Source organism: Manduca sexta, chromosome 24, assembly GCF_014839805.1.
Source record: "Manduca sexta isolate Smith_Timp_Sample1 chromosome 24, JHU_Msex_v1.0, whole genome shotgun sequence".
NCBI classification, from domain to species: Eukaryota; Metazoa; Arthropoda; class Insecta; order Lepidoptera; family Sphingidae; genus Manduca; species Manduca sexta.
This window is the reverse complement of record NC_051138.1, coordinates 15,714,079-15,729,175: the sequence shown is the minus strand read 5'-3', so window position 1 is coordinate 15,729,175 and position 15,097 is coordinate 15,714,079. Positions and strand designations below refer to the sequence as shown.

Below are 15,097 nucleotides of genomic sequence, written 5' to 3'. Positions count from 1 at the left end.
GGCACCCACAGTGGTATCAGATACAATTACTGAAACGTCTATTGAGGAATCACAACCAGAGGATGCCTCTGAGGAGATGGAAAATAAAAAAGCCAAAAAGAAACATAAATCTAAAAAACCAAAACAACCAGAGGATGACATATTAAAGGCTCTTAAGGAAATTGAAGAGTATGATAAAAAGAAAAAGAAAGGTAGGGAAACTCGGGACAAGAGTAAAGACAGTGTTGACTTTATCGCAGCAGAAAGCAATCTACAGGTTGCGCACGAACCTCTCAAAGTTCATGATACCAATACTCAATCAGAGGATAAGGACATCGAAGTTCCAATTAAGCACAAGAAAAAGAAGGGACATAAAGATATTCAAACGAAGCCAAAAGACGGTAGTATGGAATATGTAATTATTGAATCTTCATCTTATAGTACGGTCGAACATGTAGAAGAAAAGAGAAAAGATGGCAAAAAGAAAAAGAAAGGCCCTAAAGAAGTTCTTGAAAAAACAGATCAAGCCCCACCCTATTTGATTTCAGCAAAACCTGATGCTGTTGAAATGGATATTAAATCAGGTATTGAGGAACTATCGAAGTCGGAGACAGTTAAATTAGAATCTCATGATATAATTGTGGAACATGAAACTCGAACAATATTGCAAGACGAGAAAGAGACAAATATTACGACGGCCTCTATTGAATCGGAAAAAATATCTGAAAGTAGCTTAAATAAACCTTCTAAAAAGCAAAAGAAACACAAAAACCAGAAACTTCAGCCAGAAAAGGTTGAAGAAAATAAGCCCGTAGATATTGATGAAACTACGGCAATTGTAGAGAAACATGAAGATGTTTTAACTGAGGATATAAGCAAAATATCAGAAGTAGTGCCTGAAGCTGTTCAGCAAAAAGGATCACTCGCAGAAAAAGCAATTCCAGTAATTCCACCGGAAAGTCAAGAACCTCTGGGTGAATCGGATATTAAAATAACCCAAGAAGCTTCAGAGATTTTATTAGATGACATCCTAAAACAAAGTCACTCCCAGGATATTGTAAAAGATCAGAATATGGAACACCTTGCAGAAACTAAAGAAAATAATTTTGTAGCTTTAGCTAAAGAGATAATCGCATATGCAAAAGAACAATATAATATAACAACAGAAACTGCATCTCAAATTGAATCAACAGCGGAATTTATTGCCAAGGAGTCTGAAATAAATTCAAGCATAGGAGCACTTGAAAACAAATTGTCTGAAGATAATAAATTATTAACTGATGATGACACCGCAATTAAACGCAAAAAAGCTAAAAAGCAAAAGAAACGCGACAAATCACAGGAACAAGTAAGTGAAATTATTGAACCTGTCGCTCCATTAGTAAGTAATGTTGAAGAACAATTAAATGATCAAAAACAACATAAAAAGAAAAAGTCGAAAAAAGGAAAGACATCAAGTGATGTGACTGAAGACGTGGTGGTACAAAATATTACCGAAGAAAAACAAGAGGATAACATTGTCAAAAATATTGAGCAAGAAACTACCGGGGCATTGGCTGACAAAAAACAAAAGACTAAAAAGAAAACTAAGACAAAAGATGTTAAAACAGCAGAAGCAGAATTATCCGAAGCAGTCGTGTGTCCAAAAGAAATTAAATTGTTAGTTACGTCCCAGGAAATCGAATCCGTACAAATAGATGAGTCGGTGGAAGAAGTTAAAAGTCACAAAAAGAAATCGAAATCCAAAAAGACAAAAATACAAGATGATGACATTGAAAAAGCATTAAAAGAAATAGAACGTGATGAAGTAATTAAAAAGAAACCAAAGGAGAAGGTTCCTAAGAAACAAAAATTACAACACGAAGATTTGTTAACAAAAGAAACCGAAATAGTCGAAATGGAAACTAAATCTTCATTAGAAAACGATAACAAAATCTCTCCTAACAATGATGAAGATGATAGCACAGAAAATATAAGTAAACTTGAACACGTTGACTGGAATGCTTTAATAGCAGAGGAAGAAGAAATTTCTGAATCTACACTGGAACCAATTACTCAACCTGAATCGGACTCGGCTACTATTGATACAAAACAGGTAGCAACTGAAGTTACAATACTGCAAGATAACAGCACTATCCAAAAAAGTGTTCATGAAACTAGAGAAATCACGCCTGTGCCATGCATTGATTCTATTAAAAAAGAAGAACAAATAGTGGCAAAGGGTTCAAAGGAAGAAATTTATATAACAGAGACGAAGCAAGTTAATGTAACACAGGCTTCCTCAAGTCCTTCTAATGAACAAAATAACAATGATAAATTCTTTTCAACCGAGTCCTTAAAAGAGGGATCTATCAACATAGTTGAAGAAATAACATGCTATAAGCCAATAGAACAGGATTTAGAGACTAGAACCATCTATTTAATTACTCATGAAGAAAAGAAATTGCCGCCAATTAGGACTGTTAAAGTATTTAGTAGTAAGAGTAATTCGCTAGAAGAGCAGCAGTCGCTTGAGGAAAAATTATCAATCGATGAAAATATTATATGTAACAAAATCACTGATGAAATGTCTTCCAGTAGTGTTATTGAAATTGATTCAGCTGATTCTGTTAAGGAATTAGATGTAGCAAAAACGCCTGCTGAACAACAATTGGTTAAAGAAGCTGAAACCATTCACAGGCACGACATCGTAGATGACGAAGTAGTGCACTCAAGTGACGATAAAGAAAATTTGATAAACGTTACAGAAGAAATTAAAGATCACTTAATTGAAAATTTAATGACTGAAGAAAAACACGCAGATACCCTTATGAAAGAAAAAGTTGAATTTGAGATTGTAGTATCTGAAATAATGCCAACCGCAGTAAGCTCTGACAAAGGACCTGTAATGTTGACTGAAGACATGAGACAGGTAGACGAAATAAAAGAATTAGATTCTTGTGAGACTAGTACCATATTAACGGAGTCTACGGAGAAGAAATCCGATACATTACAAGAAGCTGCACCTATTACTGAAGAAGACTTTTCCGATATTATGGAAGAAGCAATATTCGGATCTGTACAAGACCGTCACAAAATATATGAAAAGAAGCGCGAAAAGCAAACAAATGTACCTTACCAAGAACTTATAAATGATGTCAAAACTTATTCTGTGGATCTTGACACATACCAGTTAGATTATGACTATTACCGTTTTATGCAAAGTAAGCGTGAAGACTCTGTATCCAAAAATATTCAAACCGACGTTAAAGATACAACAGAAGAAGTACAATGTACTCAAATAATTCCTTCGGAATCAAAACCACAGGATGAACAAATCATTAAAATTGATCTCGTACCTGAACTAGATACAACAAGTCACTCTCCTCCTAAAGAAGAAGCGCCTACTATCAATTATCAAAATATTCAAAATGCGGAATTAATCTTAGCATCTCAAGTATCTGAAAAACATGAAAAAAATATAGAATTAGTAAAATCGTTGTTAAAACAAGATGAGCGTAAAACAGTCCAAACGATGGAAGATAAACTTTTTGAAATGATGTCTCAAACAGATAAATCCGATAAAACTGTTATTGAACACACAATTGATTTATTGCAAAGTGAAACTTCGGCATATAATCCCGTTGATGAGACTGATTCTGCACCATATGTGACAGAAGATGTGCCTGTGGCAGCTCCGTTGGATGTGACTGAAAAAACAGATGCATCTATACCAGAAATAAAAGATGAAAATAAATATAGTGAGTCTGAAATATTACTTACGGCAACAGACTCGCAAGATGTTTCACCGAAATGGCACAACATCGGCACCGAGATGTTACGCCATGAAACTCCTAGACAAAGCTATCACGAATTGGTGGACGCGGAGAAACGTCTCGCACTAATAAAGATAATTGATAATCAAGAACATAACCTTCCTGAAATCGGCGAACCTGCTGCAATCACAATACCAGATACTAAACCTGTCGTTGAATTAATAACTCAAGATGTCGTAGTTAACACTGCGACGTCAGAGGAAATAACTGTAACCACAGTACATGAGTTACCTGTCGAAGATAATAATGAAGTAGTAGCTAACGTTAATGACGTCATTAACCAGGAACCAAAGCAGATTATTTGTGATAATTCCGTAGTAGATAACTTAGTAACTGATGTGCCAAAACAAAACTATCAAGAGAATTCGGAAGTCGGAAGCTGTCTCGTTGTCTCTGAACAAGAAATTACAACAGCAGAATCACTAATAGAAGCAAACGTTTTACCAGGAGCGAAAATAAAGATTATTGATGACAATAAATCTATGGAATTCGAAGCGCCCAGACAAAATTACCAAGTTATATCAGACGCGGAATCACTCCTCGCTTCTAAAAGAGAATCTAGTATTGTAGAAGATATAAAAGACGAAAAGGAGAGTGATAGCTTGCTGAAGTTCACATCTAAACCAGAACTAATATCAACAGACGAAAAGAAAGAACAGATATACGAAGTGCCAAGTATTAGTTATTATGAAATAAAAGAGGCAGAAGTTTTACAAGCATCTATATTAACAAAATCTAGGGAAGCGAGTAAAGAACCTTCCCCTGTTAAAGAAAAAGAATATGAAACTTGTGCCGCCCCATTGGGCGAAGAAATTGCCCTGAATGTAACGGAAGAAGTATCAGATATACAAGAACCATCCCACAACGATATTTATAAACATGATAACTTATCCCTTTCCAACGGTGATTTGCAACAACAATTAGTTGCTGAAACCATACCAACTGAAATAGAACAACCTGAAGTACAACAATCTAGCTATAACATTTACGAAGTACCAAGATTCAATTATCAAGAGTTGAGTAATGCTGAATCTCTATTAGCGAATTTGACACCAGTTCTTCAGGAGGATAATATCACTATTACAGTAGATACTGCATCGGCGACATTACCTGTGCAGCCTACCCAAATAACGGAAACGCAACAAACGTCTAACATACAAAAAGAAATAGTTGTATCTGATGATGTCAACGAAAAGCAGTCCCTTAAAGACATCAAAAAAGAATCAACACCAACAATTTCACAAGACCTTGCGCAGTTACCTATTTATGAACCTGTTCGTCATAATTACTACGAATTAAGAGATGCTGAATGTAAGCTTGCTTCCATTAACACTGCGAAAGCAAAAAATGAAAACATTGTCCCACACATTGACATCGAAACTAAGGCCGAGGATATCTATTCTCAAAAACCTCTCGAAGATCCTACAGATGTCGTACTTAAAGCTACTGTTAAACAGGTAGAAGATAAAACTATTGTAGAACATACCATGGATCTTTTGAAGAGTGAAAGTTCTGTTGTAAAACAAGAACAAGTAAGTGACACTGAGAAAGGCATGCAAACTACTTTAAAACCTTTATCAGTCTCTGATACCGCATCGAGCGCTAAATCTGAGAAGATCGAGTTTTCCTTTGAAGTGGATGATCTCACTAATACGCCTGTTTCGGTTGTGTACGCCAAAGATAAAGAAGTTACAACACCTAAACTTGATACTCAAGTGGATAAGCTTGATAAAATTAAGGAAGATTCTAGTATGATCGATATCCCCGGTGATATTCAGCCTTTAGAGTCAACGCAAATATCTATAACTAACGTCGAAGAATCATTCGAAATAGTTGACACTGAAGAATTATTACAATCTATGGTTGAAAGCGATATTAAAGAAACAGACGACCAAGTTCTTGCATCATTCGACACTCCTGAACCTGAATTATCAAAGGAAGAAGTCATGGAACCACATAATGAGCCAATAGACGACGGATCTTTTGAAATGGTTGATATTAAAGATGCTAGTGATATTCATTTAGTAGAGAAATCTGATGAAAAATATTTTGACACTGTAATAATAAAAGATGCACCGAGGATAGACGAAATGGTACAAGAAGATATTAGTCAGGCTGAAATTAGTTCAGAAAAAGATAAGCAAGAAAAAATTACGGATATTAAATCTACCTCATCAGAAACTATTGATGGTCTTACGACAACAAAGAATATAAGTGAATATATTGATGAAGCCGACGAATCACTTGTCCCTCTGGTATTCGGTGATATAAAAGAAATTGAAAAATCAATAAAAGACAAGGAAATTGCTACACAGTTTGAGATATTGGAACCAGAACCCATTGAATCTACATCGATACCTGAAAATGTTATAAATATCGAATTTGGAGAAGAATTGCCACAAGAGGATTCGCAAGTAACAGAGCAGAATAAATTGGATATTGTCCACACAACAGCTGACACACCTGGAGACGCGGTTGCCCAACCCGACACTATCTCGGCGGAGTTTATTAAATCTGAAAAAACTGATTCAATCTCGCGTCAATCTGAGCCGGCATCCAGTGAAATCCTTAAAGCGCCTGTACCCCAAGATATTGATACGCTAGAAAACATACTTCAAAGTACGGATCAAAATGTACCCCTAAACAAATCTAATACTCAACTAATTGAGGATACCTCTACACCTGACGATGTCGCAGATCAGTCCAAATCTGAACCCTCTAATCCTCGTGTTGAAAAATCTCCTATACATAGCTTGCATGACCTTCTTCCCGAAATAGATTCCATTCCTGAATTTAAACCTTCTTATTCAAACACTGTAATATATTCTAATTTATCAGCTGATGCACCTGAATTCACACCATCCTATATGTATCAGACAGTTACCAATACTGAAAGTAATTTAGCTGGAGCTGCTAAAGGAATTATCAAAATTGAGCCTAAAGTATCTGAAGAAGTCATAAAAACTACACCTGAAAATACGGAAACATCAACAGCATTATCACAAATCTCATATTCCTCTGTATTACAATCTAAAAAGGAAAAACCTGAACCAAAGGATGAAGAGTTGACAATAACAGGTCAACCAGACCTAGAACCAAAAATCTTAGAGGATCGTCCGGTAGAGGAACAAGTTGAAACAAAATCAAAGAAAAATAAGAAAAAGAAGAAGAAAGAAGATAAGAAAGACAATAATATCGCTACATCTGAATCAAGACCATTACCACAATCTCTTGAATCTCATTCTGCAATCCAAGAACCAATAAACGTATGGGCTAAGGCAGCTGAAGAAGGTAAATCGTACGCTGATGTGGTAGCCGAAGGCTTAGCACAACTGGAAACAAAAGACAAAGTAGTTAAAGAAAAAGAGTTACAAAAACCCACAGAGAAAGTTCAAGAGCTTATTCAAGAACATCCAGAAACTGCTCCTGTCATCAAAGAAGATTTTACAATTGTGCCAGAAGCGACAGTAAAAGAATTAGCAGAAGAGACTGTACAAGAAATTGAAAATACTTTAGGTTCTTGGGCTAAAATTGTGGCAGCTAATCGACCTTCACCAGAGCGGAAACAAAAAGCGGAATTGCCGGTTATTGAAACTCCTAATGCGCCTGTTAAACCACCAATAATTTTAGTAGATGAATCTGATATAGAGTCTCAAAAGCCAACCTTGGACGTTGATGCCGAAGGCTTTATTACAGTAGATAGAAGTAGAAGATCTAGATCGAGGTCAAGAGATAATCGCTCACGTTCAACATCATATGTAGCCCAACAACGTGAGAACAGGGAAAAGTCAGAAAATAGATTTGAGGCTCTCACTAGTACACTTAAACCTGATCATGAATCAGTACCCAGTACTCCATCGGATGATGAGAAAAAACCCGTCAAGAAGGGTAGAAAGAGTCGTTCATCAAAATCGAGAGACAAAGAAATTAAACCTAAAGAAACTGATTTAGCACCCAGCACGTCTGATGAAGATAAGCATCCACCAAAGAAAGACAAAAAGAAACGTTCCTCAAAATCAAAGGATACTGCTATTAAAGCCATTGACGAAGTTTCTAAAGCGGACAATTTACAAGTTGAGGAAGAGACCAAACCAGGAGAGGTTGTACCGGTACCTGAGATAAAGAAAAAGAGTAAGAAGAAAAAGAAAGACAAAAAGTCTGAATTCCTACCTGCTGCAAGCGATACAGGTTCTCCAGTTGAAGTTACATCATCAGAACAAGAGGCTTCGCCAAAACTAAAATTGGTCAAACAAGAGCAAGTAAATATTTCTATTACAATGACAGAGAACGTTGAGGCATCAGACGAGAATAAAACAAAACAAGTGGAAAGGGAAACATCTATTTCAATCCCAGAAGATAGAGAAATACCACTTGAGTGTGAAAAATTATTAGAAACACCAACTTCAACCCCAGATTCTGTTGAAATTTCGGTACCGAAACCATTCAAGCAACTGCAGAATGTGGTAGATACGCCTATTTCAACTCCAGAATCTATTGAGACTCCAGTCAAAGATAGAGTATTTTCAGAAGCACAGTATTGGAGAATAGATCCTAGTGGATTGACTGCTTTAGAAAACTTGTCAGAAGTGATCAGCGTTGAAGTGCAACAACCATTGAAAGAAGACACAACACAAAACATTTTCACTACTGATGTGCTAGTACAACCTTGTACAGAGACAACAACAACAACAACAATAACGGATAAGTTTATTGAAGAGGAAATTAAAGAAAATGAACCTCAAAGAGAAATTTCTGTACAAGAAGATATTGTTTCTGAAGAGCAGTCGCTTGAAAACAAAATGGCTGATTTGCAACGAGAAATTGAGGAAATGTTGTTACCTGAAAATGACTCTTCAGGAATTAGTGACGAATCACCGAAAGAACTAACGGACACACAAAATTCCATTGAATACCAATACGATGAGTTGCTCAATAACATGACTCCATCGCTAGCTACTCCTGAACCTGATGATTTGTTGATTGAAACAAAGCAAGATGAAGAGGAAGGAAAAACTAAATTAGACGAAGATATTGATGAGAAGCATATAAGTTTGAGCATGATTGACTCCGTGCTCGATGACACTGAACCCATGTCTATTACTGATACTCATTCTTTAGAGCAAACATTGTCAGTTACTCAAGAGGAAGACATTATAACTCCAAGGGAATCTGATGAAAATATTAAATTAGAACTCGCAGATACTACCGTCGTTCACAAGGGCGAAAAGCTTCTAGAGGAAGCTACACAAGTGGAATTACATAAAGATAAGCAAATTATCTTAGGTGCTACCACGGGCTCTACACATAATGACAAATTAACTTCAATTACCAAAGTCACAGAAATTACAAGTAAAACAATTGCACCTCAAACACCACCCAATTCACTAACCGAATCACCTACAGAGCAAAAAGAAGAGCCTAAAATTGCACCAGAAAATACTACACTCTCTCAAGCGTTAGACGAAAACATCTTTAAAGACTCTCCCACTGAGATTACTAAACCTGAACTGGCCAAAGAAACACATTCAATGTCTGATACATTACCTACTAACATTGAACCGGTAGTTACTAACAACTTGCATAATCTCAAAGCGGACAATTTCTGGACTGACAAACACGTAGCTGATGACGCGGAGTCATTGCTAATCAAACAAACAATCGAAATCACTCCCAATGTAGTTACACCTAAGGCTGAATCTCGCGAATCTGAACCCGCTCTAAATGAGGATATTAGCGTTGAGCAAAACATTATAAAGGATCATTCGTTTTGGCCTGACAAACACCTGTACCACGACGCGGAGTGTCGGTACTTCCTTATGATGGCCAACAAACCAAAACCGACGGCCGCCGTCGAGTCACAAGTCGATGTAACTGATCGCCACGATAAGGATAAGGACCCTGGCGGTAGTTCGGGCCACTCTTCCGAAGGGGAGGAGCCGAAAGACCCCTGCGGTTCCCCGTTCGATTCTAGCTACATATCCATGGACCTTCCCGGCGGGATATGTAGCTGGAAAGACAAGAGTTCGTACCTGAGTGCGGAGGCGCTCGTCGACGCCGCGCCCGCTGCGTCTAGGGAGGATATACTAACAACCTCACCTCCAGAACCAGTTGCCCCATCCTCACCCCCACAGGAGCCGACGGAAGGAGACGCATCCCGGAGGACAACCAAGGTGACTGACGTCCAGTCGTATTGTACAATTTTCCACATTATATTTTATGTTTGGCATGATATTATTACTAAATTTTTAATTTCACAAATTACCAAGCTGTGTATCGTGAATTGTATAGCAAACAGAGAGCCGTTCGTCTTGTAGTGCCAAGTATTGGCATGCACTGTATCTTATAGAGTAACGTAGAACAGTACGCAGTAGATGTGCATCGATATGTAATCGCAGTAGATTACATTTTTTTACTTAAGTTAATATTGTGTGAACTCTAGTCGTGTCTAGTCATTGAAACTATTCTAGTCGTTTGTCAAAGTACGTTTTTTGATTATAATAAATCAAGTGTTTGTATATGTATATATTGTTTTATTTTGTCAACGTCGAGACAATATAATATTAGCCCCAGTGTATATCAAAATTTGGCAGCTACGAGACGATCGACGTTGATGTCGCTTTTCTAAACTTTCTAGATTTGAGTTTTTTGGGCTTTTGAGAAAGATGTGCGGTCAAAGTAAATAAAGAAGGCCCATCGTAACTTTTGTAGTCAAAGAATTTCAAAATCAATATACATTCAGGTCAGTCATTTTGCTTAATATCGTGTAGATTGATCCCCTAGAAAAAAAATGTGATCCATCTTTTTGGATTGTAGAATCATCCATGTTTTTGTTTTTGCAATTTCCAACTTTGATTTTAAAGTGTTTCGTACCACCGGATATTGTGCCTGCGTCGTGTCTTCCACACGCTTTCGTACACGCAATTTACAAAAACTAACAACTTATGTCGGTTTGAGGGGTATAAGTTATTTACGTAGAAGTGTATTCTACAGTCTAAAGAAATAATACGTCTCGGTTAACTTTTCGGATTATTATGTATATTTCAAAATTCGAGCTCTAAATTTATTTTATTTATCTTAGTTATGCCTGTCAAACCAATCACATACTTTCAGACCATGAAAATTTCGAGAAATATAATGTTAATGGTACGGAACACTAGTTTTGCTACACTGACTGCATTTTGAAGCCCAAAAATACTGAATGACGTCCCGTTTTTTACGATTTTCAATTTTTCGCATGTCATGCCAAATGTTATGAACTAATGTTTGTTTTGATGTTGTATTCCGTGGTTCTAACTTAGTCCATAGAGAATGCGCGTGGACTGCTGTTTTTACCTTTGTCCTTGAAGACGTGATGCCAACACATTTGTCCCGGGGACCATTTATCTTTTCGAATATTTAAAAAATTCCAAACAATAGTACGTTAAATTTACGTCTGTTTTATAAAAGACAATGAACGATCGTTGATGTTTTATTTTTAAACAATTTATATTTGAAACGCAATATTTATGAAGTTGAACACTGGATGTAACTGTGAATTAAACAAATATTGTTGAACAGTTCGCATCCTTGAGCTCGGAAACTCACAGTTTCACGTTTTGGAACCGTTCCAAACATATCCAGATTACGTAGGTATTTATACTTGATTTATACGTCCGGGAATAGAAAGTATTGAAAAATTACGGTACCCGTGCAAATCTGTTGGTAGTGCGTGAATGACTGACATTGATTATAATAAAAGTGTGTGTCCCCAGGATGAGTTGTCTAATGATCTAGAGACACTCCTAGGGGAGATCAGGGATGTACAGACGCGGCTGTCGGACCTGCCCGATGAGAGCCTGGACGCGATGGAGCAGGGGCTGAAGGTGAGTCTCACTGTATATATCATAAACGGCGCCAATTAGCCGGCGGTGCGGTAGTCGCAGCGGGTTTATTATCAACGCAAGTTAATGGTGGAGTTTAATGTACTGAAACTGCGCCGCGGAATGTTTGAAAATTATATCATGGTGATGTATTTTATTTATACTGTGGTGTTGATGTTAAACGTCGGTGAAGTTTTTAAAACGTAGTTGTAAATACTGGTATGGATTTAAGCTTGCGAATACTTATATTTTTCAGAAATCCGTTTCCCTTCTTCGTATATCTCTGAAATGAAATCCCGGACTAATGATGTCAGAAAACTCACACAAACTTGCCCTATCTGGAAATCGAACCGAGGAACCCCCGATTCATAATCTATCTAAACTACTAATGAAGCGATTCTAAGCTTTTAATCCTCTGTAAGGTACGCCCATTGGGATATGAAGCCATAGTGCGTCGCACAATAGGCTGTAGTCATGTCGCTATTAACAAAACGATAACAATTGACAATAGACATTCTAATTGAATTCATTGTAACAGCTCATCCTGTTGAGTCACGTTTAGGAACTGACTGCTTTGTATGTCCGGTATTGTAATTAGAATTCTCGATTTGCAAATTTTTCAACTCTTCTTAATAAGGCTAGGCAGGTTAACGGAGGGAAGGAAATCCTCCTTCTTGCATCGATTCCCCAATGCTGGAGGTCGTGAGTCATCAAGGAACCAGTTCTCCGCGCACGAAGGTGTGCCATCTGGTTCGGTGTTTGGCGACACGAACCGCTTCGACCACATTCATGTTGAGTGTGATGCGGACCTGATCGGTCCAGCGCATTGGATTCCTGCCTCTCGATCTCTTGCCCTCCATTCGTCCAGTTATTATCAATTTTTGAAGGTTATCACCTGACTTGCGGGCGTATGGCCAAAACTCAAGGATTTTCCTCAGGCAAATTTTGGAGTGACTCGGTTTCTTGTCAAGCTTAAAGGAAAGGAAATAAGGCTCGGGTAAAATCGCCGGATATGATTTCAACACGACAGTATAAAAAATGAGATCACCACAATTTTTATTGAATAAAATCATGAACGCCCGAGTCATCACTAAATCAGACATAAAACTCCACCAAAGACAATTACGCGAATGACGATACGGCATAAGTAAACAAAACTAGAATTGACATGAACAGTGACGTCATAATGTTGTAATCACCCCGAATAGTCCATAACCTTGGCATTGTAGAGCCATAGCAGTGATGTCACCAAGGTGCGATCTAATATCGTTTTTGGCTGCACTCACTAGGGCGCAGTGCTGTACGATCGTGTCAGCGAACGAACGAATTGCGAAACGCGAGTGCAAGTGGAATGTTGCTCCAAGTGATCGTTATTGTTTGTGTTGTGTTTATTTTTTGTTTACAGTAAGTCGGGTCATTTGTTTGTTATTTTAATATTTGAGAGAAATTACTGGTTATTTTTATGAATTTTTATAATATTTGCATTTTGTAATTAATAAGGATTTATTCCATTATTTAAAGGATTATTATTTTTGAATTCAAAATTATTACTCATCTTAAAAAGGCGAATGAAGGACATCCTAAGGATGTTTACTAAACTATTATAATTTAAATGTTTGTGTAAGGAATATAATTGGTTACGTGTATTTGCAAAATTTTCCTTCTCCGGTTCTCTGGTGATAAATAATTTTGAAATATTATATATATACATATATGTTCAAATATGTTAATATTTCGGTTTATTTTAGTATTACGTAACCTTTATTTTATTCCCAAAACAATTTAATTTGATTTAAGAATTTATTAGCCTCCTTGCAAATAAAAGATATGCTCTTCTTGATAAAATTACACTATTTAACAAGTCACAAATAACATAAAGTTTTATAGCAATATAGGTACAGATTAAAATATATTATGTTAAAGGCAAAAATTCATCACGATATTTATTTCATAAACAGCTGACGCGATTTTTTTACATATATTAAAATATTAGTTCCACATTCGAATATATTATGCTATTTGTCATTTGTTTCGTTTTATGCGGTTCGTTCGTGACTATTATGTGATCTCAGAAATAGGTCACTGTTAAATAACTAGTAGCTTAGAGCTTGTGTTAGAGTGTGTGCCAATATTTACTGTGAAAAATTCCCTGGTTCAGATACTACAATAATTTTATTGTGGAAGTATTTTTTTCTAGGGCTCACATAAAAGCATATTATTTCAATTCTGTCAAATGATTAATTGCCTTATAAAGGTTAGGTAAAGTTATGGGAAAAAGTCAGATTTTGCATCCTGTAATCGTATGCAGTGCACTGAGACCTGCGTACCATGCATTATGTTCTTTATTATACATAGCTTTCTTATTATCTTTCAGTGGCGAAGTTTACCTATCGCAAAGGTAAACCGCCACGACATATAAGTACTAATGTGCATAAATGCGGACTGCAAATCGTTCTTAGATTAAATGATTGATAATGGTATGGTGATTAATAACATATGGATTCATTGCCACTGCTATCTTTGAACTGAAATAATTTTTTTTATTTAGTTCTACGGTTATATATATCTCTTTGCCTACCTTTTATATCTAAATAGGCCGAATAACACGTATTTATTAACTTTACAGTGCTACTTATTACGGTTCAAAAGATAACGCCCTACATACATTGGGCAGAGACGACGTGGGTTTACTCATAGTAAAAGGGCTCAGCGTAAATATACTATACATATACTTTTGGGTAAACTGTCTTAAAATAGAACATTTGTTACTGTTGGATCAGATGGGGCTCGGATCAGAGTATGATATCGTATGTAATATGTTCTCTATAGACTAACTCTTAGCGTCAGAATATTTTAACACAAGTTTTTATAATGAACATATGGGTAAACATACAAAATGATTGCCCTACATTTTAATGTTAGGTAAGGGGAAAATTGACGCCATGACGTGGTCAGTAAATAGTAGATTTATTTCTCATACGTGAGTCCGTCTGGATAAATTACCGGTACAATGTCGTATGTCAAACAACTTTGTATAGGCACTGTTTTATTCAGATTTAATGACATTGTGGACTGAACAGCCGGTCGTTATTGAAGTGTATACTAATATATAAAACTTTAATATATAAAACTTTAATATATAAAAATATAAAAAGTTTGTTTAAATGCGCTAATGTCCTAGGAACTTTTAAATCGCGTTTGATATTTCTGAGTGCTTTAGTCTATTTTTATCTCGGAAAAATATTTATTCCGAAAAAACGTTTTCATGCAGACGGAGTACTACACAATGCTTTAAAATTCAAAATTGTAAGTTTTAGTCATAACGGTTATCATCAGGCTTGGTCGTCTCTCATTTTGTTAAAAAAAATGCCACTCAATACTTTGTAATTACGAGTTCTATGCGGTTTGTTTCGGACGAGCGGCTTGCTTTTCTATAAGAAAATA

General features: G+C 36.4%; 1 protein-coding gene across 1 annotated transcript in view; it reads left to right on the top strand.

Moving 5' to 3' along the window:
• The window catches only part of LOC115444704, a 123,986-nt gene that overhangs the window by 66,702 nt on the left and 42,187 nt on the right, over positions 1-15,097 (top strand). The window contains 2 exon segments of the mRNA XM_037442437.1: positions 2-9,964; positions 11,546-11,656. Of these exon segments, the coding sequence (XP_037298334.1) occupies positions 2-9,964; positions 11,546-11,656 (10,074 nt within the window).